This window comes from Lynx rufus, unplaced genomic scaffold (genome assembly GCF_022079265.1).
Source record: "Lynx rufus isolate CCGP_SWC_20201006 ecotype Redwood Valley unplaced genomic scaffold, mLynRuf1.p SCAF_11, whole genome shotgun sequence".
NCBI lineage: Eukaryota > Metazoa > Chordata > Mammalia > Carnivora > Felidae > Lynx > Lynx rufus.
This window is the reverse complement of record NW_025814825.1, coordinates 10,366,118-10,389,388: the sequence shown is the minus strand read 5'-3', so window position 1 is coordinate 10,389,388 and position 23,271 is coordinate 10,366,118. Positions and strand designations below refer to the sequence as shown.

General features: G+C 37.4%; 2 protein-coding genes across 3 annotated transcripts in view; one reads left to right on the top strand and one right to left on the bottom strand.

Moving 5' to 3' along the window:
- The window catches only part of SIRT1 (sirtuin 1), a 64,597-nt gene extending 62,216 nt beyond the window's left edge, over positions 1-2,381 (bottom strand). The window contains exon 1 of one of the 2 annotated variants that reach the window (XM_047072842.1): positions 2,278-2,381. The gene's annotated coding sequence lies outside the window, so the exon portion shown is untranslated. The remainder of the gene's footprint in view (positions 1-2,277) is intronic. The other variant, XM_047072843.1, reaches the window with a different exon arrangement.
- A 6,325-nt stretch (positions 2,382-8,706) lies between these two features.
- DNAJC12 (DnaJ heat shock protein family (Hsp40) member C12) overlaps positions 8,707-23,271 on the top strand; it is a 36,147-nt gene continuing 21,582 nt past the window's right edge. Inside the window, exons 1-2 of the mRNA XM_047071878.1 lie at positions 8,707-8,819; positions 19,171-19,249. Coding sequence (XP_046927834.1) covers positions 8,742-8,819; positions 19,171-19,249 — 157 coding nt within the window. The 5' untranslated portion in view covers positions 8,707-8,741. The remainder of the gene's footprint in view (positions 8,820-19,170; positions 19,250-23,271) is intronic.

The window sequence follows — 23,271 nt, the reverse complement described above, 5'->3', positions numbered from 1 at the left end:
ATGGCATATTAACCACTTTTTTAATGATCCTTAAAATGAGTAATTTTTAAAAATTGGGGCTCCTGTGTGGCTCAGTCGGTTAAACGTCTGACTTCAGCTCAGGTCATGATATCACGGTCCGTGAGTTCGAGCCCTGCGTCGGGCTCTGTGTTGAGAGCTCAGAGCCTGGAGCCTGCTTCAGATTCTGTGTCTCCCTCTCTCTCTGACACTCCCCCATTCATGCTCTGTCTCTCTCTGTCTCAAAAATAAATAAACATTAAAAAAAATTTTTTTTAATTGAAAATACACACTTAGTAAAAATTCCAAAGGTATGAAAGTATATAGTAAAGTTAACCCACCATGCCTGTACTTGGGCCACCTAGTCCTCCTCTCTGAAGGAAAGTACTCTTACTTGTATATCTTTCTAGAGGCATTACTAGCATAGTTTAAATAGTTTTTATTTTTAATTTTGCCTCAAGATAGGAATTTTTAGTAATGCCCCTTTCCTTTTTCTTTTTAATTTATTTTGAGAGAGAGACAGACAGAGAGAGAGAGAGAGAGAGACAGAGAGAGAGAGCACAAGCATGGAAGGGGTAGAGAGACAGGGAGAGAAAGAGAATCCCAAGCAGTTTCTGTGCCATCACTGCAGAGCCTGATGCGGGGCTTGATCTTACGAACCCTGAGATCATGAGCCGAAATCAAGAGTCCAACACCCAACCAACTGAGCCACCCAGGTGCCGCTAGTCACTCTCCTTTTTGACAGATCCTTTAATAATTTCTTGAGAGTAGAGGCACTAAGATTAGAGGGGAAAGAACTACTGAGTGTGAGGGTCAGAGCATGAAAGGATCTCAAGTCCTTTGCTATTCTGAGCGTGATCCCTGGATCAACAGGGACTTCATCTGGGTCATGGTCAAAAATGCACAATCTCAGACTTCACCCAGATATCCTGAAACAGCAGTTGGCCTTTAACCAGATCACCAGATCATTTGTATGAGCCTTTAAGGTTGAGAACCATTGCTCAAGGAAGTCAAGGAAGTATGGCTCAACAAGGAGCCAGTGGAGAGCTGATGCTAGAAATCAGGTCTCCTAACAGCCTTGTCATGTGCATTTTCCAATAGGCCAAAATTCTGGCCAGGTAATTTGATGTAGTGTTTTTATGTATTTTCTTCACAATCGGCTCAAGAGTCAGACACAGCAGCAATCAAAGCAGCTTTACCACTAGCATATAGTAGGAGCCCCATAATGGTGGTTTTTATATTTTCTGTTCTTACTATTATTTTTCTAAATTAATAAAAACTTTACTTTTTAGAATTTTAGTTTCACAGCAAAATTGAGTAGTTTCCACATACCCTCTTTCCACACACACAAACTCGCCACCACCATCCATATCCCTACACACCATTTTAACAACGGGATCACTGATTATAACTTCAAAGCAACGTTTCAACAGCCTTTTTAAGGACTCTTTCACAAATTCTATTCGATGTCTGACTCAACAAAAATACTCTGTTTTAACATATCCTGTACTTGTCTCAAAATGCCATTTCGTTCTCACAGCCAGAGAAGGATTTTATTAGGTTGTTTTACAAATTGGTGACGCTGACATATTTGGAGTCTAAGGTCCTGGCAGGCTCCGTTTATTTCTGCTGGATTGCATGCTGGAATGGAGCAGTAGATTCTGAGGAGCAGGAGTTGAAAGCTAGGAGCTAAGTCGAATCGAGGCCTTTTTATCACAGTGCACAAATGGTGTCCAGGATCCCAGCCTAAGCAGGGGGATGGGGGCCTGCGTTGTGGGAAATCAGGACGAAGGGTTGCAAGCAGTTTCTGGAACTTGGGTTTAGTGCCTTGAAAGCTCGAGTTCCAGAAAACCGCAAGGAAAAAGTGCCAATTTTGTTTAGCAGGACAGAAATTTGGCGCGAGAGTGTAAGGAAAAGCGAGAGGCAGGAGAGCGGCCAGTCTGAGGACAACTCTAGGGGCTGCCCAGAGCTCACCTATAGGCTGCCCAATTTCTTTTTCCTTTCTTTTTAAAAATTTATTTATTTATTTATTTTGAGAGAGAGAGAGAGAGAAAGAGAGAGAAAGAGAGAGCGAGCAAGCAGGGCAGGGGCAGAGACAGAGGGAGAGAGAAAGAATCCCAAGCAGGTTCCGCACTGTCAGCTCAGAGCCCAAAGCCGGGCTGCAACCCACCACAGCAAAAACCAAGAGCCAGACGCTCAACCGACTGAGCCACTAAGGCACCCCATAGACTGCCTAATTTTTATTCTCGCTCAGCGCTTCTGAGGCTTGTGGTCTCTTACCTTCCAACTTTTCTCCTTTTTGTCTTGCTGACCTTAGCTGTTTTTTCTTTCCCACTTAAAGACTAGGCATTTGTAAAAAACCCCAACAAGACAGAAGCCACAAGCACTTCCGGAGGGATGGCTCCGAGATGCCGGAAGTAACTGGGACTTCCCAAGATGCCCCTTTCCCTCTAATCCCTCTGTGTCTTGTGGGAGTTGTAGTCCCAGAGTGGGTGAGGCTTCTCAGACTTGAGGAGATTGGGTGTTTCTCTGACCTGGTTGGTCCTGAGGTTGGGCATCTGACTCAGCGAGTCTTGAGGTGTAAAGAACTTTAACTTAGTTAAAAAGTTCTACGTGATTGCTACTATATATTTTGCACTATGCATTTTTAAAGGTTTTATTCAATGGCCATATGTAAATAAAACAAATGGTAGTTGCTCTTTGAAAATATTAAAAAGCATAACGAGAAATCAAAAATGGTGGGATGAATACATTGACCTGGTACAAACCTGGTTCAGAAAAGTATAAACTGAAACTAAAAGCCTCTCTTCTGTATCTGCCCAGCTCCCCTCCCTTAAAAGAAAAGCACCATCTTTTTATCAACGTTTATTTATTTTTGGGACAGAGAGAGACACAGCATGAATGGGGGAGGGGCAGAGAGAGAGGGAGACACAGAATCAGAAACAGGCTCCAGGCTCCGAGCCATCAGCCCAGAGCCTGACGCGGGGCTCGAACTCACGGACCGCGAGATCGTGACCTGGCTGAAGTCGGACGCTTAACCGACTGCGCCACCCAGGCGCCCCGCACCATCTTTTTAAAGAAAAAAATTATAGGTGCAAATGTACACACTATTAAAAAGTACACAAAAGTGATAGTGCTTTAATACTCTTCTCAAACTTCCTTTTTCATTTGATAATCCATGTTAGACATCTTTCCAAACTGTACAGAAAGACCTATCCTACTCTCTTTTTTTTTTTTAATTTTTTTTTCAACATTTATTTATTTTTGGGACAGAGAGAGACAGAGCATGAACGGGGGAGGGGCAGAGAGAGAGGGAGACACAGAATCGGAAACAGGCTCCAGGCTCTGAGCCATCAGCCCAGAGCCCGACACGGGGCTCGAACTCCCGGACCACGAGATCGTGACTTGGCTGAAGTGGGACGCTTAACCGACTGCACCACCCAGGCGCCCCTATCCTACTCTCTTTTTAATGGCTGTACAGTAATTTATTCCACAAACTGTCATCTTCTTCTCCATCTCATTGAGGGACATTTTGGTTGTCTCTGATTTTTTTTCTGCTGCAAAGACTGTTGCAATGATCACCTTGAACATATTTTGGTGTAAATCTGGGTAAATTCAGAGACAAAATTGCCCAGTTAACGAGATATAAGCTTTATTATATGTGCTGCCGAAGCGAGCACAACGAGATATAAGCTTTATAAAAGTTAATAAATACTACCAAATTGCCAAATGGTGCCAGTTTACACTCTTATTTAGCAATGTATGAAGGTGTTTACTTCCTTACTTCTGCTTTAGGATTGGGTATTATCCAACTTTAGAAATTCCACTCTCCGAGAGGTGAACAATTTATCTTCCTTTAAATTTCATAGTGATAAGTAAGGTTGCACTCCTATGTGTATCGGCCATCTATATTTCTGAGAGTAGCTGTATTCTCAGCCCGGTTTTCTATTGGATTGTTAACCTTGTTCTTATTGATTTGTCTGCACTTTTTGTAAGTTAGGGAAGTTGGTCTTTTGTCTATTATGGGAATTGTGAAATTGTTCTCCTTGTGCATTATTAACCTGCTTTTACTTTTGTATTTTTTGTGCTGCACAAATACACTTAATATTTATATACTTATGTTTATTAATTTTCTCGATGGCTTCTGGGTTATTTGATTATATGTAATTTATTTTGGCATAAGGAGGGATGGTTCTAGCTTTATCATTTCTCCAATTATTAGCCAGTTGGTCCCAACATGATTTTTGGTACCTTTATTGGGAGAAAACCCCAATGGGCATTAACAGTACACCGTATAGGGGCGCCTGGGTGGTTCAGTCAGTTAAGCATCCAACTCTTGATTTTGGCGTGGGTCATGATTTCATGGTTCGTGGGTGTGAGTTCCACATTGGGTTCTGCACTGACAGTGCGAAGCCTGCTTGAGATTCTCTCTCTCCCCTCTCTCTCTCTGCCCATATCCTGTTTTCTCTCTCCCTCAAAATAAATATATAAACTTGAAAAAAAATATATATATACCCTATAATGACATGCTGTGCTAGGTTTGAAGGTTAATTTCGGGGAAAGAGTAGAAATAAATAAGTGGCACTCCAACTTCTCTCAAAACATCTGCTCGCTCTTTCTTTATATATTTATTTATTTGTTCTTTAAAGTTTTTGTGGGAATGCATTTTCTTTTTCTTTTTTTTTTAATGTTTATTTATTTATTTTGAGAGAGGCAGAGAGAGAGAGAACATGGACAGGGGAGGGGCAGAGAGAGGAGAGAAAAATCCCAGGCAGGCTCTGTTCTGTCAGCGCAGAGCCCCATATAAGGCTCAATCTCACGAACCATGAAATCATGACCTGAACTGAAATCAAGAGTCAGCTGCTTAACCAACTGAGCCACCCAGGTGCCCCCTGGTAACCTTTTATGCCCCCCAAAGTCTGGTAATATATTTTAAAGTAAGTAATGAAAACTTTTCTGAGTTAAAAAAGAGAAAACATTTCTGAAAATGATTTTAAAACCTAAGAATATAAGATATAAGACAAAGTTATTTCCAAAATCATCCTTTAGAAAAAAAGGTAGATTGCCTTATACTTGTAAACTTACAATATATTTTTTCATAATATATGATATAAAACATGTAGATTAAAGTAAATTTTTAAAATTAAATATTGTGAGGGGCATCTGGATGGCTCAGTTGGTTGGGTGTCTGTCTCTGGGTTTCAGCTCAGGTCATGATCTCACAGTTTGTGGGTTTGAGCCCTGCCAGGGGCTCTGTGCTGACAGCTCAGAGCCTGGAGCCTGCTTCAGATTCTGTCTCCCTCTATCTCTCTGTCCCTCCCCTGCTGGTGCACACTTTTTCTCTCTCTCTCTCTCATCATTTTAAATAAATAAATAAAAACTTAAAAAATGTTTAAATGACCACATGGTATACTACTGTATGTGGATATTATTTGTATGATTGCTAAGCATTTAATTTTCCTAAAATATGTTCATTGTATAATCATGTTTTGGTAAAAATAACCATCATTATTGCTCTATCTTTGTTCTTGGTTATAATCTTTGGATAAGTTTCTAGGTATGAAATTTCTTAGACAAAGATCATTTAAAATCCTGACTTCTGATATGCCAATTTCCAATTCAGAAAGGATGTACCAATTTCTTCTGCTGCTGGCATATGTTGACTGGGACTCTTTACGAACTTAAATATTCAGAATGTGAAAACATGGTGGTTTAGGAGAAAGATTCTTCCAGTTGCATTCGAAAAACTGAAGAGAGTGCTTTACCAAAATTCCTTTCATAATAATCTTTTCTTTTTGTTCTTCAGGACAACATCAAAGCATTGTCCTCACTGTTCTCAGGATCGAGAGTAAAAGAGCAATATTTTTTTTAGTCAAAGTTGTCTAGTGTTTATATAACTTTTTTAAAAAATTGTGGTAAATATTTACATATATAACATAAAATTGGCCATTTTGACTATTTTAAATATACAGTTCAGTGGCATTGGATACATTGGCATAGTTGTGTGACCATCACCATCATCCATGTCTGCAACTTTTGTCATCTCTCCAAATTAAAACTCCATACCCATTAAACAATAACTCTCCATTCATCCCTCTCCTCAGCTCCTGGTAACCTCTACTTTTCTTTCTGTCTCTATGAATTTGACTACTCTAGGTATCTCATATACGTAGAATAATACAGAACGTGTCTTTTTGTGATTGGCTTATTTCACTGAACATAATGTCTTCAAGATTCATCCATGTTGTAGTGTGTGTCAGAAGTTCCTTCCTTCTGGGTGGCTCTGTTGATTAAGTGTCTGACTTTGGCTCAGGTTATGATCTCATGGTTCGTGGGTTCGAGCCCCATATCTGGCTCTGTGCTGACAGCTCAGAGCCTGGAGCCTGCTTTGGATTCTGTGTCTCCCTCTCTCTCTCTCTGCCCCTCCTCTGCTTGCTCTCTCTCTCTCTCTCTCTCAAAAATAAACAAACATTAAAAAAAAATAAGTTCCTTTCTTTTTAAGACTGAATACAATTCCATTGTATGTGTATACCACATTTTGTTTATTCCTGTGTCAAACACTTGGTTTGCTTCTACTTTTTGACTATTGTGAATAATGATGCTATGAACATGGGTGTACAAATACCTGTTAAAGTCCTTGCTTTCAGTTTAAAAAAAAATTTTTTTTTCAAGTAGGCTTCATGCCCAGCGCAGAGCCCAGTGCTGGATTTGAACTCATGTCCTTGAGATCAAGACCTGAGCTAACACCTGAGCTGAGACCAAGAGTCGGATGCTTAACTAACTGAGCCACCCAGGCTCTCCCACCTTGCTTTCAGTTCTTTTAGGTATATACCCAGAAGTAGAATTGCTGCATCATATGGTAACTCTGTGTTTGATTTTTTGACGACTTGTTACCATTTTCGACAGCAACTTCACATCATTTTAAGGCCATTTGCCTGTTCTGGTCTTATTTCTGGTCTGTATTTTGTGATACTCAAGTAGGCCTCCAAATACCCCAAGGGATGTGAAGTTTCCAAAACAAAAATATTTATACTTTATTTTATTTACTTATTTATTTTAGAGAGAGAGAGAGAGTGCAAGCAGGCAAGGGGCAGAGAGAGAGAGAGAGAGAGAGAGAGAGAGAGAGAGAGACAGAGAAAGAGAATCCTAAGCAGGTTCTGAGCTGTCAGAGCAGGATGCGAGGCTTCATCTCATGACCTAAGCCAAAATCAGGAGTTGGCCGCTTAATGCACTGAGCCCCCCCCCCCAGGCACCCTGGAAGGGAAAGAGTATTAAGCAGACTCCACACTCAGTACCAAACCCGACAAGAGCTCAATTCCATGACCCTGGAATCATGACCTGAGCTGAAATCAGGAGTCAGATGCTCAACTGACTGAGCCACCCAGGCAACTCTATACTTTATTTTAAAATTCCATACAGAAATTTTAGCAAGAGAGGATATATAATGAAGGAATTGTAAAATGGTGCTTCAGTGCTTTATTTCATTTCCAAAATAAACCTTAAAAAAATGTGTTAGGTGAGCTCAGTGAAAATGTTTCTTTTTTCAAGGTGGTAATGTTTAAAGGGTTAAGGTGGTTAAAATGTTGTATCTGTGACCACTGACGTTCTTCTCTAAATCCTAGACTGACCTGCATATCCTAGGACCACAGTGAGCTGAAACACAGACTCCCTGAACTCACCCTAGGCTAGATACCTCCTGAGTCTGGACAGCCATCTCAGGAATGATAGCACAGTGAATCAAACGTGGTCATCATACAGTTCTACTTCTCACTGTCCTGTTTTATTTCCTTCATAGTATAGATCACTGTTAATTTTTTTTAATGTTTATTTATTTTTGAGAGAGTGAGAGACATAGCGTGAGCAGGGGAGGGGCAAGGAGAGAGGGAGGCACAGAATCCAAGGCAGGCTCCAGGCTCTGAGCTGTGAGCACAGAGCCTGACCTGGGGCTCAAACCCATGAAATGTGACATCACTCCTGAGCTGAAGTCGGGATGCTTAACCAACTGAGTCACTCAGGCACCCCATAAATCACTATTTTAATTGATCTTGTTTATTTGCATGTTTCTTGTCTATCTCCCTCCATCAGAATGTAAGCTCTTTGAGAACTGAGACTTATTTACCACACCATTTCCTACAACTGTGCTGGATATAAAATAGATTCTCAATAAATACTTGTTTAATGAGTAAATTATCAAATGATTGAAAATGTGCTCTCCTAGTCTATTTCCTTCTACTCTTAGACTGTTTGAAAAATTATGAAATATTCTAAGCACTCAGAAAAATGCCCACTACTTAGATTTAACACATTCTAAGATTTTTATTACATTGCTTCAAAGTTTCTTCTATTTCTTAAAAAAAAAAAAAAAAAAGAAAAAGGTAAAAATATACAGGCGATGGAGAAATGGCTAATTTGGGGAGTACGTAAAAATGAACAGTTTTTGCCAACCTATGAAGGGAATGGTTCGTGTGCATTGCTTACATAAACTGAAACTACAGATCCCAGGCAGCACTGCAACAGTTAGGCACATGACTTATTCTTTTCTCTTCTGCCAACAGCCAATGAAAGGTAGAGTTTACAAAGGTCTAGGATGACATCTGTTATATGGACTGTGGCCAGCCTTAAATCTGGTTATTGCTGTTTGGAACGTGCTGCTGAAAACCAGACTTAAAAAGGCTTTTCCTGTTAATGCACAGCTTATTCTGTCTCTTGTTTCACAGGGAAGAAAAGCTGATTTAGTAATTGAAATGGATGCAATACTAAATTACAGGTCAGAAGATACTGAAGATTACTACATGTTACTGGGATGTGATGAACTATCTTCGGTAAGACAGTGGATAATGCTGTTCTTTTTCACAACAGGTTTTCAAGTTTTTATTTAAGGTTTTAACTTTGAACTTTTAGTCACATTGCCTAAAAACCTAATCTTACATTACTTTAAAGTATGTTTGGCTTAGAGAAAGTTAAGGATTTAAATCCTAGATCTTTACTGGAGTAGTGTCCTTTTGTGATTTTACAGATGTTTCTGATTGAATATGTGTATTTGGGCACATGGCCATAGACTCTATTTCAAATATACTAAAAATATATATTTGAAATTTTATTGTAATGCTGTTGGCAGTGTTTTACAGAACACATAAGCTATATCTTTACTATGGTAATTTATACTATAATTGAGATGAAATGTAATTTTCTAGTAATTAGTGATTTTAAAATATTTTATTAAAATTTGTACTCTTATATGAGCAGTTAAATTATATAGACCAAAAAATATCCTTTTATGTTAACATCTTAACTTAAAAATTACTTAAAAGGGTGGCTTCTGAAACCAAACATGTGAAAACTCTATAGTTGTTCACTTGATCTACAATGAAATAATGTTTTTAAAGGGCCACATAGACAATGATGAAGGTTGTAAAAGTTTTTAAAATTATGGAAAACTCTAAATTTCATATATTAAAAAAATTATGGAAAACTCATTTATAATTCTATCTCCCAAGATATAATTATCTCCCAAGGATAATACTATTAATGTTCGGTATATTAAACTTCAGTCTTTTTCCATATATATATATATATATATATATATACATATATATATACATATATATATATATATTTAGAAATATGTTTGGGAAGATATTATATATTTACTTGTTGATTCCTGCTTTTTACCCGCTAACATTATAACAAGGATTTGTCCATGCCATTAAACACTCTTCATATGTATTTTAATGTTGCATATTTCATTTTATTGTTGTATCACAATTGATTATTTTCTTAAGTATTTCATTGATTCCTAGTTTTCCAATGTTTTAAATACTATTGAGATGAATATGAAGTATATTTCAATTATATTATTGAATATATTATCTTATATTTTATATAATAGTTACTAAAATGTTTTATTACTAAAACATAGCTATTAATATTAATATTTTCAAGCAAAATATTTTTCTATTTATCTTTGTTTCATAAGGCTGGAGTTTAGTAATAATATGTGCTTAATTTTGTTTGGAAAATAGAATGTGACCTTGGACACAAAGGATTAAAATCTCTATCTTCATCACACTGAGGAAGTCATCTTAAGTATCTTATAGTTAAACACACACACACACACACACACACACACACACACACACCACACCCCAGATTATAACACTCTTAGTTGCATATTTCCCTTTAGGATAATATGTTATTCTTGTTTATTTGGTGGTGATTTACTTACAGCAATTAAGAAAGCTTATTACCATTTTTACTATCTTTATTATGAATTATGCTATTGCCAAATAATTTTTGAAGGAGATTTTTAAAATCAAAGGAACATCACTTAACTTGATAAGCTTCACAATTTAGATTTTACAAAAATGTTGTCATGCTAAGTTATAAGGTAAAGGTTGTTCTATTCCCATAATAAATGTCTAGACCCGATTAGTCACTCTTTTATAGTTATGTGATTGTTTCCTCAGTCTTTGAAGGAGAAAGAGCATTGGTTTTGAAAAGACCTGGGCGCCTGGGTGGCGCAGTCGGTTAAGCGTCCGACTTCAGCCAGGTCACGATCTCGCGGTCCGTGAGTTCGAGCCCCGCGTCGGCCACTGTGCTGATGGCTCAGAGCCTGGAGCCTGTTTCCGATTCTGTGTCTCCCTCTCTCTCTGCCCCTCCCCCGTTCATGCTCTGTCTCTCTCTGTCCCAAAAAAAACAAATAAAACGTTGAAAAAAAAAAGACTTAAAAAAAAAGTTCGTATTGTTTATAACAGTCAGCCCTTTTGTTACCAGTTATAGTCATACTTCTCTGTATGTACTGTGGCATGTATGAAAAGGAGAATAAAAGCATTGTCTTGCAATTCTTTCATTACTGATTCTGTCCCTGCCATAGATGTTTAAATTACAATCATTTATTTAAAATGAAATGATCTGTCACAATTTTGTCAATTCTTTTTATATGTATCTTTTCCCTCTTTTCATATATATCTTTCCCATTTAAAAATATTTCACAACAACAACAAAAAAAATATTTCAATTACATTTTTTTAAGTATTTAGTGTGACATTTCCTTTATTGATTTGTATTGGATGGATTTCTTTTGCTTCAAATATTCCTTGATTTGATGCTTTAAAAAATTGACCAGAAATGTTCATACTCAAAAGCATTTAGGAGCACCTAGCTGTCTTAGTTGGTAGAATAGAAGACTCTTGGTCTCAGGGTCATGAATTCAAGCTCTACATTGGGCATGGGCCCTACTTAAAAAAAAAAAAGAAGCAATTTAGCAGTTATAATTTCAAAGCGACTTAATATGTTGATTCTATTTATAACAACTGAGTTGAGCCACACACAAAATTCTTTTGCTTTAGTATATAGTTGTTACAATTTATTTATTTATTTGTTTGTTTATTTTTTTAAAAAACTTTATTTATTTATTTTGAGAGAGAGAGAGAGAGAGAGCAGGGTAGGGCAGAGAGGGAGGGAGAGAATCTCAAGCAGGCTCTTCACTGTCAGCATACAGCCTGACCCGGGGCTTGATCTCACAAACCGCAAGATCATGATTTGAGCTGAAATTGAGAGACAGCTGCTTAATAAACTGAGACCCTCAATATATAGTTCTTACAATTTAAAGCTTGTGTTGAAAATTAATGAAATGACATATATAAACCATGGGAGGATTTCTGCTCTGTTGAGTAGAAAACAACATACCCTCATTTCAAAAACATGTATTGCAGATTGATTCCAAGTTAATCAGCTTTTTCGTCCTGCATCAGATTTTACACAAAAGACACATGTTATGAAATCTTCTAAAGTCTTTATGAATGCATACACCACAAACTAGGATGTATATCAAATAAGATATCTCCTTGATGTATATTTTATTTGATTTTTTGGTATTTGGTCACCATTTCAGTAGTAATGATAAGAAGGCATCCTGATTTTAAGATTTCACAGTCTTGAAAATTGAGCATAAACTTGATAAATGGAGACATCTATTTTTTGTTTCTAGTTCTCTTCCTTATTGACTTCAGACCACCTGGGTTTAAATCTTGCCATTTACGAGCTGTGTGACCTTGGGGAAATGACTTAATTTTTTTCTATGCCTTTGTTTCCTAATCTGCAAATGGGGGTAATAATTATAGTACCCACCTCATAAAGGTGTTGTGGGGATTAAATGAGACATGCTAAATAAAGACTTAGAATAGTGCCTGGCACATAATAAGTTGTGGTGTTGTTTTGGCCACACAATAATACTGGACACTTGGAACTTTGTAAATTTAGATAATTCTGTCTAAAGGGTTGGGGGGGCGGGGATAGAGGATCTGAGGCGGGCCCTGCCCTAATAGCAGTGAGCCTGATGTGGGGCTGGAACTCAGGAACTGTAGATCATGGTCTGAAGTTGGGCACTCACCCAACTGAGCCACCGAGGTGCCTCTTAACAGACTTTTTAAAAGCAGTTTTAGATACATAGCAAAATTGAGTGGAAGGTATAGAGCTTTTCCATATACTTCCTTCCCTTCACTAATGCCTAGCCTCCCTGTTATCAACATCTCCACTAGGATGGTACACGTGCTACAACTGGTGAACCTACACTGATATAATCACCCGAAGTCCATAGTTTGCATTATGGTTCACTCTTGGGTTTGTACATTTTATAGGTTTGGACAAATGTATAATGACATTTATCATACAGAGTAGTTTCACTGCTCTAAATCCTCTGTGCTCCACCTGTTTGAATAATTTTTGACTTAAAGAAAAATTGCAAAAATAACACAGAGTTCATGTATACACTTCATCCCGCTCCCCTTAATGTTAACATTGTATTTACAATTATCACGCATAGTAAAATTATACAAATCAGAAAATTAGCATTGGCACAATAGTATTAACTCAACCAGGGGCCAGCAAGCTTTTTTTTTTTTTTTTTTTTTTTTTTTTTGTAAGGGGCCAGATAGACCAAGCCACGACTAGGGTGAGGCAAGCAGAGCACTTGGGATACAAAATTTAAGGAGGCACTAACTCTCAGGATTGTGCAAGTGCAAAAGTCTATGAGAGTAAGGCTACCTCCTTAAACCTAGGCATCCTGCTTGTTTCTCCTAGGTGCTGACCCTGAGACAGCAAACATTTTAGAGTTTGCAGGACTCTAGCACAACTATTCAATTCTGCCATTGCAAGAAAGTAGCCATAGATAATATGTAAATGAATGAAGAAGGCTGTCTTCCCATACAATTTTATTTAAAAAAAAAACAAAAAACCAAACAGGTGGCAAGCCAGATATGTCCTTTGGGCTAGAGTTATTCAACCTCTGATCTAAAGGATAGGTCTCATTCTAATTTCATCAGTGTTTCTACTAATGTCTTTTTTCTCTTTCAAGATCCAAGCTAGAATCTATTATTATACTTAGGGGTCTTGTTCCCTGAGTTTCCTTCACAATGACAATTTCTCATACCTTCCTTTTTTTTTCATGACTTGGACACTTTGAAAAGTAATGGTCAGTTATTTTGTAGAATGTCCCTCCATTTTGGTTTGTCTCAGGTTTTCTCCTGATTAGGCTGAGGTTATGTGTTTTTGGAAAGAATACTGCTGAAGTGATATTGTTCCTTTTTCAGTGTGTCGTATCTGGGTACGGGATGTCAATATGTCCTAATGATCTAAACACATAGTTAAGGTTGTGTTTTTCAGGTTTCTTCTGCCAGGTTTTTCCACTGTAGGGTTACTATTTTCCCTTTGGTAATTAAAAAATATTTTTGGTGAAGATTCTTTGAGGCGATAGTGTTCCACTTCAGACTTTCACTGGCTGATTTTAGCATCTTTTGGCGTATCTTGCCTGTAACAGTTACTACGATGGTATTTGCCAAATGGTAACTTTCTATTTTCTTTATTCACTTTACATTTATTACTTGGAATTCTTCTGTAGAGAAAATATATCCTTTATCCCACATTTATTTATTTATTCAACTACTTTTGTCACTATGGATTAATAGTCACTGTATTTTATGGGTTATAACACAATACTACCATTATATATTTTGTGGCTTATATTATTTCTATAGCTTATGTTTTGATTATCATTTGATTACAATGATGTAGGATGATCTCACTGAATTTATTTTGGGAATATTGCTAACGTTTGGAGTTTTATATAAGGGAAAAATCCAGTTTCACACTAAGTGAACTGAAATGATGGATACTAATTCACCCACTTATTAAGATGAGTCTTCTCTTTTCTATAGCATATGAATTTCCATCACTAGAATCAGTTCATTCTTTTAATGAATAAATCATAATTTTCAGAAAGCTTCTATTATGCTATAATGGTGTTAAAGAACATCTGTTAGTCTATAATCAAGTATTTATTCAACACTTGGCATTGGGCCAGTACTAGAAGTGATGGGGGTAAAAGAAAACAAAACAAAAAGGTGAGAAATTGTATAAGAACCTTGGCATCCAGCTGAGGAGCCAAACTAATACAAAGGAAATAGAGAAAAAATAAGGACTGTGCTATGTGGTATTGTTGGTAAGTGCAACAGAAATTACAGGAAGACTATCTGAAAAGATTTCAGAGAAGAGATGATGCTTGAAATGATCAGACTAGGTCAAAATTTAGACACATAGAGGGAGAGACAGAAGGCATTTGTGTGGCCAGAGAAAGCTGGAGAAGATTCATCCAAGTGGGAACCGGATTAGTGCCTATTGCACACTGGAGTATTTGCTGACACAGATCAAAATGTTGTGCTAATAGGCTGTGGAAAAGATAAGTTTTTAAGTTTTAAAGTTTAATTTCTAAAACTAATATTTTTTTAAAAAAAATTTAATGTTTCCTTAGTTTTGAGACAGAGACAGAGACAGAGACAGAGAGAGTGAATGGAGAAGGGGCAGAGAGAGGGAGACACAGAATCCAAAGCAGGCTCCAGGCTCTGAGCTGTCAATGCAGAGCCCGACATGGGACTTGAACGCACAAACTGTGAGCTGAAGTTGGATGCTCAACTGACTGAGCCACTGGGTGCTCCATAAAAACTAATATACTTTCAATAAGAAGATGTGGGGTATGAAGAGAACATGGAGAAAAATATTAGCTTAGATGCTTAAAATCTGGGAGTATACGTGCGTGTATACACATATGCTATATTTATGTGTTATGTAAATACATGCATATATGCGTTAATATTTACAATGTGCATGTCTATATGTGTATGGAGTCAGACTGCCTGAGTTCAAATACTGGCTCTGCTACTTACCAGCCCTATGGCCTTGGGAAAACCACTTAACTTTTCTGTGTATTGACTTCTTAATCTGTAAAATGGGAATAATAACAGTACCCACCTCACAGAGTTGTGGGAATTAAATGAGATGCTATATGCACAGTGCTTAGAACAGTGCTTGGCATATAATAAGTCTTAATAAATCTTAGCTATTATTATTGTTATTATATATGTATATATATACATATATTATAATCCCTTTTAAGGTAAAACATTATGGTTTTATGCCTCATATAATGCTTTGTAGTTTACATTTCTTCATAGAACTATATTATATAATTTTTCTCAGATTATTAAAAGTCTTCTACTACAAGATGAGTTTTTAAAGTTTATTTATCTATTTTTTTAGAGAGAGAGAGAGAGAGAGAGAGAGAGAGAATATGAGCAGGAGAGGGGTAGAGAGAGAGGGACAGAGAGAATCCCAAGCAGGCTCTGAGCCATTAGCCCAGAGCCTGATGTGGTGCTCAATCTCACCAACCATGAGATCATGACCTGAGCTAAGATCAAGAGTCAGCTGCTTGGAGCGCCTGGGTGGCTCAGTCAGTTGAGCGTCCGACTTCAGCTCAGGTCATGATCTCATGGTCTGTGAGTTTGAGCCCCGCATCGGGCTCTGTGCCGAAAGCTCAGGGCCTGGAGCCTGTTTCAGATCCTGTGTCTCCCTCTCTCTCTGACCCTTCCCCGTTCATGCTCTGTCTCTATCTCAAAAAAATAAATTAATGTTAAAAAAAATTAAAAAAAAAAAAGAGTCAGATGCTTAACCAACTGAGCCACCCAGGTGTCCCTACAAGATGATTTTTTTAATGACTGTAAAATACCTCAGCCTAAGAAATATTTCAGTTAACTTTAATATCTTATTACTGGACACATAAGGTTTTGTTTAAAATTTATAACATTTTATTCATTGAACCTTGTTATAACTAAATAATTTTCCCACCTCTGACTATCTCCTTAGACAAATTTCTATATTGGAATTGTTATATCAAAGAGTAAAAAAAACTATACACTTTTATGTATATATACATATACATAAATATCTCCAATTCTATCACTCTTTGATATCTAGGTAGATAGATAGATAGATCTCTGTATATATCTATTTTCAGGAAATTTGCATCCTCCCCAAGAGAGTATGAGAATGTTCATTTCTTTGTACCCTCAATGACACTGGTCATTATCATGCCTTAGATGTTTTGATCTATTTGATTATGAGTAAAGTTGAACATTTGTTTGTATGTTTATTGGCTAGCATAATAGGCAGTTTTCCAGACCATTGAACATTGGATCAGGAAAACAGGATTCAGTGGACCTTGACATGGAGGGCCTCATTTGTCCATGGACTACACTTGGTATGAGCACATGGGGTGGGGATGCCAGGAGATAAATGGAACATTCCCAAGACAAACTAACCTGCTTTACCAGTTGGTTTACCCAGAACCAGCCTACCTAGGAGATTTGTAATAAATTTTGTGACACTAAAACTATAAAAAGTAATGAAAGGCAGATATGGACTATTCTTAATTTTTTTAAATATTAATTTGGCAAAGTAAAGAAAATATAAATGAGAAACTAACAATCACATACATTAGCATTATTGAGAATTAACCATTTTAGTACATTTGCTTCCATGGACTTATACTAGAATGTTTCTTAATGGGATAAAAATGAAAAAATAAAACAACAAAAAAAACCCTCCGAATTTCCTACCTTTGATAGATATGTATAATTTTATCCATTTATCTTATTAAAGTCCTCCAATACATATATACATAAATATGTGTATAAGTGTGTAAAAAATGTATCTTGAAGGGTGAAACCTGTTATCCTGGGGGGCTAAGGGGTAAAGGAACTTTTACTTTTTGTTCTGTATTGATATAAGTATCTTCAAAGAGAGATTATGAAATTCATAAATAGCTTAATTAAAAATGCTTACTACTACTACTAGAATCTTTAGAATTTTTAGTATTTTAAAATTTAAAGACAAGTCTCAGTCTCATTTTCTTTGTTATATAAGCAGTTTATAGTGACTGATGGTCACTATAGGTGACTCTATGGTCACTATAGGTCACTCTGTCGTAACTATAGGTCACTATAGGTCACTCCTAGGGAGCACCTAGGAAGAGGAAACACAATTAATCACAGTTCTGAACAGGAAGTCTATCTCTTCCTGTTATTCTACTGGATTCCCAGTAGATGCTTAACAAAGAAAAGAATAGTTATTAGTCTGGGCATTTAATGCATATGCTTATCTAGTACAGCCTGGCTGTATTATTATTATTTTTTAAAGATTTTATTTTTTAGTAATCTCTACACCCAGGTGGGGCTTGAGCTCACAACCCTGAGATCAAGAGTCACATGCTGTTCCAATTGAGCCAGCCAGGCTTCCCTACAGCATGGCTCTATAAAAGTGAAGAAAATTTTTTCCAAGGATTGATTAAGGATGACATGGAGCTGATAAATTTATGTTTTTACCATGAGTCTTATGACAATTTTAAGCTGAGCCTCTTGAGAATTTGTTTCTCAAACAAGAGGTCCTTTCCTTTCATTAATTAGTGGATAGTAAATATGAAACTTGGTAATAGATCCCTAAGAATTCTGCCATTGGTTAAGATTATTGGATTTGAGAGGCACCTGGGTGGCTCAGTTGGTTGAGTGTCCGACTTTGTCTCAGGTCATGATCTCACAGCTCATGAGTTCAAGCCCCGCATCAGGGGCTGGCTGCTGTCAGCGCAGAGCTCACTTCAGATCCTCTGTCTCCCTGTGTCTCTGCCCCTTCCCTGCTCATGCTCTTTCTATCAAAAATAAATGAATATTAAAAAAAAAAAGATTACTGGATTTGAAGTCCAACTTCTTAGCTAACAAAAAATTTGGCTTTTTTAGTAACTAGTTAAATGATTTCAGACAAGTTACTTAACCACTGACATTTAGTTTTAGCTATTATTATTGAGTTCTTACTACAATTAGGCTTTGTGTTAAATGCTCTATTTCTATCATTCATGTAATATAAAGATAAGGAAACTAGGCACATGGAAGTTCTACAACTTGCCTAAAGTCTCTGGCAGAACTGGGCTTTAAAATGAAGCAATCAGGGGCACCAGCCTGGCTCAGTCAGTAGAGCATGTGACTCTTGATCTCAGGGTCATGAGTTTGAGCCCCACGTTGGGTGTGGAGCCTACTTAAAATAAAAATTAAAAAACAATATAAAACAAACAAAATAAAACAAATTATATTGTGGAGCCACATAACCACTGTTGTCTCCTGCTGCTGTCACTGGAATTATAATTAACAAAGACAAGTATTGATTATGCATGATAATAAGGTTTAGATGGCTGAGTGAAATCAAATCAAATCAAAATGCCTCTCAAACTTCATATTAGTTTGGCTGAAGTTTCTCTTTTCCCAATCAAAATCTCCAACTACACTGTTAATTGGTAACAAAATTAACAGGTTTGAATTATGTCCTTTTAATTGTGAAATTCTTAATAAAAAAAAGAGGGGCACGAAAGGCCTAAAGAGGGAACTTTATAATGGGTCATTTATAAACTAGACAGTCATCCTTGAATAATGAATGATGACTAAGCATCTTTTGAAGAACTCAGATGAGTGAACGCCTCTTCTATGTATTCTTAGAATAAACCTATCTGACCATTTGTGACATTTAAATATATTGAGCTCACAGGTGTCTTGGGCTATCATCTAACTGCAGTAGCAAGTTAAACTGTTATCAGTTATTTGGACAGAAGTTTTTATTGAATGCTTTCTGAATTTCATTATCAAGGCATTATTTCTTAGAGTAAAATGTCAAAATACAAATACAAGGATCACAATAAAAGTTGGGTTGATCATGGCTGTTTTGAAAAGGAATGATGCCCAACTTCTTTCTTTATGCTGTTTAATTTGGAATCCTTATTTTTAACATCAGTTTTTGTTTTAGGTTGAACAAATCCTGGCGGAATTTAAAGCCAGAGCCTTGGAATGTCACCCTGACAAGCATCCTGAAAACTCCAAAGCTGGTAAATATTTAATAATGTCTGCTTCCCATAAAAATGAGTAATATCTAAATCTAAAAAGCTATTGAATAATTACCTAATTTTCTTTTATATATTATGCTCAAACTTATTCTTTCATTCAATGCCAAAGAATGTTTTTTGCACTATTGGATGGTAGGAGGGGAGGGAATGGTGTAGGGTCTTTTCTCCAATAGTAGTCATTTCTCATCCATTTCTCTTTCTGCTGTAACATGCTGCTTCCTGGTTTAAAATTTGTTCACTTTATGCTTTATTTCACCAGCTCTTGAGAGTTAACATGACTTAAGTATGTTTGTAACTAGGTGATTGTCTTGATGAGAACTTGATGTATTTTCTTCTTTTGGGGGAACTGAATATGTCTCTATATGATATATGGTAATATATTCATACTTTTGAGTTTTTTCTTTAGCATAATTTAAATTCCCTTATCATAAATTTTGACATAACTGCTCATGTGTATCTCAACTTAAAATAATACAGACAGGAGGAGCACCTGGGTGGCTCAGTCGGTTGAGTGTCCGACTTTGGCTCAGGTCATGATCTCGCGGTCTGTGAGTTCGAGCCCCATGTCGGGCTCTGTGCTGACAGCCCAGAGACTGGAGCCTGCTTCCGATTCTGTGTCTCCCTCTCTCTCTGCCCCTCCCCCGCTCATGCTCTGTCTCTCTCTCTCTCTGTCAAAAATAAATAAACATTTAAAAAAATAATAATACAGACAGGGGCACCTGGGTGGCTCAGTTAAGCACCCAACTCTTAGTTTCGGTTCTGGTCAGGATCTCGTGGTTTGTGGGTGTAAGCCTTGCATCAGGCTCACTGCAGTCAGCCTGTCAGTGCAGAGCCTGCTTCAGATCCTCTGTCCCTCTCTCTCTGCCCCTCCCCTGTTTGCGCTTTCCCAATAAATAAATAAATATTAAAAAAAAATACAAACATACCATTTATCCTTCTTTAACCTGTCTCCCTCCTGCTCCTCTTTTATCTCTCTCCTTCCTTTTAGAGCCAAACTTCCTGAAAAAGAAGTCCACAGTTTATATCTCTACTTCCTTCGCCAATTTTCAATTTATCCCAGGCTGACTTCCCTCTCACCTTTCTTGGAAATGACTCTTGTAATAGTCATCAAAGACTTCTTGGCTGCCAAATCCAACATTTACTTTTTTAGGTTTTATCTTCCCTGAGTTTGCATCAGAAATTGGCACTGTTGACCAGGCCTCCTTGAAACATTCTTTCTTTTAGGTACCAAGATACACACTCATACTTTTCCTCCAACTTCTTGGGCTTTTCTTTCTTTCTTTCTTTCTTTCTTTCTTTCTTTCTTTCTTTCTTATCTCTTTTTAATGTTTATTTATTTTTTAGAGACAAAGTGTGAGTGTGAGCAGGGCAGGGCAGAGAGAGAGGGACAGAATCTGAAGCAGGCCCCAGGCTCTGAGTTGTCAGCACAGAGCCTGATGCGGGGCTTGAACTCATGAGTGGTGAGATCATGACCTGAGTGGAAGTCAGACACTTAACCAACTGAGCCACCCAGGCACCCCTTTGGTTTCTCTTTCTGTCTCTGTCGTGACTCCTCTTCTGCCTTAAATTTCCCTCCTAAACTCTCATTTCTGGGCTAACTCCCCACTTTCTCTCTGGAGTCTTTTTTAAAAAAAATGTCTTTATTTGTTTTGGAGACAGAGAGAGAAAGAGAGCAAGTAGGGGAGGGGCAGAGAGAGAGGGAGACAGAATCTGAAGTAGGCTCCACACTCTGAGCTGTTAGCACAGAGCCTGAAGTAGGGCTTGAACTTGTGACCAGTGAGATCACAACCAGAGCTGAAGTCAGATGCCTAACTGACCGAGCCACCCAGGCACCCCAATTTCTCCCTGGAGTCTTGTCCAAGTCTGTGGCTTCAGTTATTAGCTCTTTGCTGATGGCTTTCCAGTCTATCCTTAACTCAGTTCTCGTTCTGATCTTTGGACTCTAGTTTTGAGTGTTCTTAGAAATCTTCGTTTGGAGACATTTCAAAGTCACCCTGTCAGAAACTGAACTCATTGTTTTCCTCTCACCCTCTCTCAAATCTTGCTCATCTTTGTGTTTCCCCATCTTAATAAATGGCAACCCCACCCATTTAATTGGTCAAGCAGAAACCTGTCTCCTTGCTCTCCCTTATGTCTACATCTGTTCAGTTACCAAATGCCTGCTTCTTCCTCTGTCTGGCTCCCTGTGAGGCCTGCACACCTCTCCACCTTGCTTTGATTGGTTAGCTCATCCTCTTGTGTCAGGTTTCAGCTTAGTCATGATTTCCTCTGGGAAGTTATGTGTGCCCCAGTTACCCAGAGCATACTGTACTTCAGGCAGCAAACCGTGTATCACACAATCTCCTTGTTGCCTATTTGCTTATTAGTCATGCTGAAAGCTCAGTGAGGCAGGCCTCCTGCTATCTTGTTCATAGTAATATGCCCCTCGCATATTACTCGCATAGCACCTACCATGGAGGACACCTACTTTGTGCAAATCATTTATTGAATGAGTGAATGAATAAATTTCATGAACATTTCTTTAGGAGACATATTAATTACCTCTTTGAACTGGAGTTAGTATTAAGATAGATGCCCTGACGTACAAGTACAAAAATTTGACAAAAACTTAAAAACAACTACCACCCCAGGTTATTCTTTAACTGGGTTCTTTTCCAATAAAGCGTGGCTTTGAGTTGTTTCTCTGTCCCTGGCAAACAATTTCTGTTTGGGGTACATGATGAATCACTGTGCAATCATTGCCATTTCTGGTTACCATAGTGATGGGAATTTTCACGTACGGGCTACCTCAAGGCTTCTTGTTCAGAGAAACACTGAACTGTAAATATTGTTTAAAATGAAAGGTACACAGACATCAATATCTTCCCCCGTCGGGCTTGTAGTTGATAGATGATTCAATCTTTGGGTAGAAATTGTTTTCAAGTCTGTTTAAGCATCCATTTAATCAATTTAGATTAATATGACCTTCTGAAAATTTAAGTGGTTCTTTATACACTTGAAGAAGGATTAAGAATACTGATAAAAATATTGTAAAATGTTAAACAAAAATTCATCCGGTGCTGAATTTTAGTTTGACAGAAATTCAGAATACATTAGGCAGATTTTGAAACATATTTCATTAAGGTGAAAGTTTATAGAGCAACTACATTATACTTGAATGTATACCTTTTTGGTTCATTAAGTGTAGTCTTAATCATTTCCATTACTAATTACTAATTTGTTATCATGATGGAGTAGTAGATATGGAGCACAATCTTGTCTGTCTGGATTGCTCCTAGCTCCCACTTATGAGCTAGTTGAACTTGGACAATCTCTTTGAGCCACAGTGTTCTAATAGGAAAAATGGGGAGACTAATAACATTATTGCTTCATGCACCTGATGTGGAGAGTAACATTCCTGAGCATGCAGGAATAGCTCAGTGAATGTTGGCAATTATGACTCACTGGACTTTCTTTAGTTGTTGTTGTTTTTTTTAATGCAGGATTCCAAGATAAAAATTTAATAGAATGAGATAGTTTTCTTTTTTGTAAGTAAACATTACATCTTTCTCCTTTTCATTCTTTTTTTTTTTTTTTTTAATTCTAAATCGAAGGCTTTTAGGTTTTGAGAAATCCCTTCTCCTCTTCAGGTGGGGGTGATGTAGGCAGCACCAGTTATGCTATAGACATTGTGTCACTGAGCTCAAAAGCTCCTGGCTGGTGTTCATGACAGTCCTGTGTGTACACGTGACAGTAACTGTTCCAGGCCAATGCTTTATTAACTTCTCTCTGACCTTGAAGAAGGGGATTTCAGACTGAATTAAAGATCTGTGAAATGGTATTTTTGTTATTGATTTGTAGGCTTCAAAAACATTGGGGTATTTGAAGGAGAGCTCCTTGTCCTTGCTAACTGATATCTTCTCATGTCTCCATGCTTTCCTACTTTAAAAACTCTTTATTGCTTTTTTATCTGTGAATAAAAATAACATACAGTAATAAATAATGTTGAAAGTGAAAGTCCTCTC